The 4,112-nt window shown below is 53.5% G+C and overlaps 1 protein-coding gene across 1 annotated transcript in view; it reads right to left on the reverse strand.

Moving 5' to 3' along the window:
- Positions 1-1,358: 1,358 nt before the first annotated feature.
- PAPSS1 (3'-phosphoadenosine 5'-phosphosulfate synthase 1) overlaps positions 1,359-4,112 on the reverse strand; it is a 44,099-nt gene continuing 41,345 nt past the window's right edge. Inside the window, 1 exon segment of the mRNA XM_014588876.2 lies at positions 1,359-2,082. Coding sequence (XP_014444362.1) covers positions 1,944-2,082 — 139 coding nt within the window. The 3' untranslated portion in view covers positions 1,359-1,943.

The raw sequence follows: 4,112 nt of genomic DNA on the forward strand, positions 1-4,112 counted from the left end.
GGCAGTGGGGTCCTGGACTCCCATGTGGCTGACCGTGGTTCAAGTCTCCAACCTGGTGGCTTTCTCTGTCTCTGTCCCTCTCTGGTGAGTGCATGTGCCTTATAGCAAATTGAAAAACAATGGTAAATAAAATTAAAAATAATTCTAAAAAAAAAAAAAAACCTGGCTCAAATCTCACCTCTGCTTTTTTTCTTTTCTTTTTAGATTTTTGCTATAGGGCGCTGCACTCGCCAGAGACAGAAAGTGAAATCCCCCAGTGGGCACGACCACGCCGCAGTCCCTCCCTTCATTCTCCTCTGGGATGTGGGTATGCATGCACATGCTGGCATGAGTTTCAAGCCACCGGGTCCAGGACTCAAACCTCGGTCAGCCACGTGGCAGCCCAGGACCTTAAGCACGGCGCCACCTGCTGGCCCCGAGCCCTTCTTACCGTCCCTGTGACGTGCTTCCCTCTGCCCCAGCACTGTTCACCTGAACGCTTCTCTGACAGGGTCTCGTGGTTGCCGTCCTCCATCCCTGCCTCCCGAGGTGCTGGGTCGGAAGCACAGGCTGCTGCCTCAGCCCTCCGTCTGAACTGGGAATCAAACCCAGGCCCCCACAGGGCCCCAGCCTGCAAAGCACAGCCCTTAGCAGGCACACCAACCACGCCAGGCCCATCATGCAGTGTTTTGAGCATTTCTGAACTGCCCCGACGCGCGATTGTAACTGCCGGTGTGTATACCATGAGCTCCTTGAGAAACTCACCCCAACACCCCGACTCCCACCTCCAGCACGGAGGGCAGAAGTCTGGGACTCAGTACTCAGACCGCCGGTGTCTCCAGCCCACTGCCGTCCTGTCCCACGGGTCCACGTTTCCTGACTCCACACGGGGATGGAGCCTGCGACCAGTTCTGCCTCGTGCACTAGCTGAGCCAGAACCTCCACGGGCCTGGGAGTGCGTGTGCACTCCTCTCCTCGGAGACCCCTTGCTGACCCGGTGCCATGGGTGGTGGCAGCTCACCCTGCATGACTGGGGGAGCAGAACCTCCAAGAGAGGGAATTAGCCTCTTCATGTGAGCCGCTGTAACGTAGAGACGGTTTCTGCGCAAGCCACGTACTAACTAAGCAGTTAGGGACCCTGTGCCCAGCCCTGGACGGACTGCTACACAGGTGTCACGTATCAGAGCTATCGGGGGAAACCGGCTGGGTTTCTGCTGGACGAAGAATGCTTATTATTTTCCTTCTTAAAATGAGAGCCCCGCTGCATGACTCAGTGTCCGGACCCACGTACTGGGCTCCAGCCACGCAGGACGCCACACTTCCCTCCTCCACCCACTCCCCACACGGGGCCAGGGTATGTGCAAATAAAACAGCATAAATAGCGTCACATAAGAAGCCGGAAATGTAATTTTATTGAATAAAGTCCATTCAGCGCAGACACAGCTCAGAAGAATACTTAGATTATAATCACTGAAAGATCAATAGCTGATTGGAAGAAATAAAGAAAGCAGTTTGTATTTTCAATGTAGAAAAAAAAAATCTAATTGCTACAGATGTCTTGTAAAATTCCCCAAACAAGACCTAGGCCAGGTTTATTATTTAGTAGCTTTCTCTTTTCCACTTTGAAAGGATGAAAAGTGAGTCAGGGAGTGAATACTGGTTACAACTAACACAACAGCTCGAAAACTCAGGAGACAGAAGCATAAATACGATATAAAAAGACAAGATTTTAAAACCGTGTTGCAGGAACCTGAACTGACAAGTGGGAGAGACACATTAAAACCAGCAGGGTCACACTAGTTCGACAGGACTCAGAAGGCAGGCTGGGACTGAGCTGAGTGAAGTAAACGGTCTGCTTCCAGGAAGTGCATTCAGCAGACCCCGCCACAGCGAGACGCAGCGGCGGCACGTGGTCCCCTCGTTACTCCTGACCGTCGGCCGTCGTCGCTGGAGTGGCGGCGCTGTCAGGCCTTCTCCAAGGACTTGTAGTACTCCGTCAGCACGGCCCACGCTTTGGGGGCCATGAAACCTTCAGGAGGCTTCTGGCCTTCTCGGGCGAGTTTGCGCATCCGTGTTCCGGAAATAAATTCAAAGTCTTCGTGGCTTTAAAAAAAGAGAGAGAGAAAATGATTTCATAGTTTTGGAAACTTAGTTACAGGGGATATTTTAAAAAGCATTTGTTCCCTCTGTTCATATTAGATGAAGTTAATGAAAAGAACCTATTGGGCCACTGGAAAAATCATGCCGTATTTCTCCATGCAAAAATGTGTCCTGGCTTTTCTGACAGCCCAGAGGATGACGATCAATCTGCTTTCAACCTTGTCACTGGGCAAAACACGTCGCGCTATCGACTGCCACTCATTTTTAGAAGCAGGAAAAAACCCCATCTGTGTATGTGTGTGGTTGTGTGTGTGTGTGGGGGGGAAGTGTGTGAGGGGTGTGTGTGTTAGACAGGGTCTCACCGTGCTGTGGTCTCCTGCCCTAGCCTCCCAGGTAGCTGAGACCCAGGCAGGCTCCTCCAGGTCCGGCTTTCTCCGACAGGATCTTGCTATTCTGTCCGCCCCAGCCCCAAACCCGCCATCTTCCTGCCTCAGCGTCCCCGGCATCTGGGACTGCAGGCACATGCACAGGCCGGCTCTTCAGGGCGGGCTGGGGATTGAACCTAGGCCTCCCACGTACCCAGAGCAGCAGCACCCTGCTGCACAGAGGCCAGGCCTAGGGAAACTTTAGTGGAAAAGGCATTTTTAAAACATTTGACAGAGGGCGTGTGCAGGCACCAGGGGAAAAGAGAGGAGCAATAGAAAGAGAAAGCACTCCCCACCCACAGGCAGTGGCCACGCCACAACCCCTTCTCCTCCATGTCCCCCTCCTTTCCAGACTGGGCACACGCACATGCACCTGCCATGTTTCTCAAGTGTCTGGGTCCAGGACCTGAACCGCATGGCTGGCCACGGGGGTAACACGGTGGCTGGGAAGTTGTTCAGAGCTCACTACAGACTCTCACGACGTTGTCAAAAATAATACAACAAGACCCGTGGGCCCTTTGCTCAGCTTCCCCGAGTGGCAACGTCTTGCAAAACACAGCACAACAGCACAACCCGGGTATGAGCATGGACGTGATCTGCCAGCGCGGGTCACACTCAGGCCTGTGTGCGAGCTCACTTCCACACGTGTGGGCTCACGCATTTACCACAGGGTGAGCTGCAGAAGAGCTCCAACACCAGGACAGATGCTGGGCTGGCCTCTTCTAATGGAGCCGGAGGGTGCTCTAATCTGAGAGTCTAAAAGCATACTTGTTTTAGCGTTAAGTAGCAATAATCAATGTTTCTCCACTGATGATATACCACAGAGGTTACCAGCTTCTCGCTTCTCCCACGTCCAAAAACCCACACATGACCCAGATCATCGAGCACAGAGCGGCCATGGCACACGGTCTACCTGGACTTCAACCTGTTCCCTCCAACGCGGGACCGATCTAGATGGCCAACCAGGCCCGGCAGGATCTCTGGCTGGCTCAGGCTGCAGTCCCGGCCCCTCTGACGTCCCGTCAGCACCTGCATGTCCCCCCACCTGAGCCATCTGTGGAGCCACCCTGAGGGCCCAGCAGTCAACAGCCGAGTGGCCCTGCTTCTCCAGGCGTGCCCAGTGTACGTAGCGGACGGTCACGCTTTCAGGAACCTACCCTAAGGAAACCGTCCGAGAGGCAGACGGACATCCTGTGTACGACGGTAGCTGAAAGTTGTCCCATAATAGCAAAATGCTCGACGTAACCTGAAGGTCAAAAGGACCCAGGTAAATTACGGCCCTGCCCTGAGCAGAGCATTACACAGCGATGAACGTAAGACTCAGATAAGGCACTCATGACGCAATTAACAGTAATCATAAATAATATCGGTACCGACTGTCTCTGTACCCTGAAATGCCTGTGCTGAGGCCCCAATCCCCAGCGTGATGGTGTCAAGCAGTAGGGCCTGAGGCCAGCCGATGGCAGAGTGGTTGTGTTGCTGGACTCCTTAAATGTCCGACTGCGATTCAAGTCTCTGACCTGGTGACTTGAAACTAATGCTAGGCATGTGTCTTGAGCATGCCCAAAATCTTGGGAGAAGAGTGGAGGAGAAGGGGTTGGGGCATGG

The sequence above is a fragment of the Tupaia chinensis genome, unplaced genomic scaffold (assembly GCF_000334495.1).
Source record: "Tupaia chinensis unplaced genomic scaffold, TupChi_1.0 Scaffold000315_1, whole genome shotgun sequence".
In the NCBI taxonomy this organism is placed as follows: domain Eukaryota; kingdom Metazoa; phylum Chordata; class Mammalia; order Scandentia; family Tupaiidae; genus Tupaia; species Tupaia belangeri.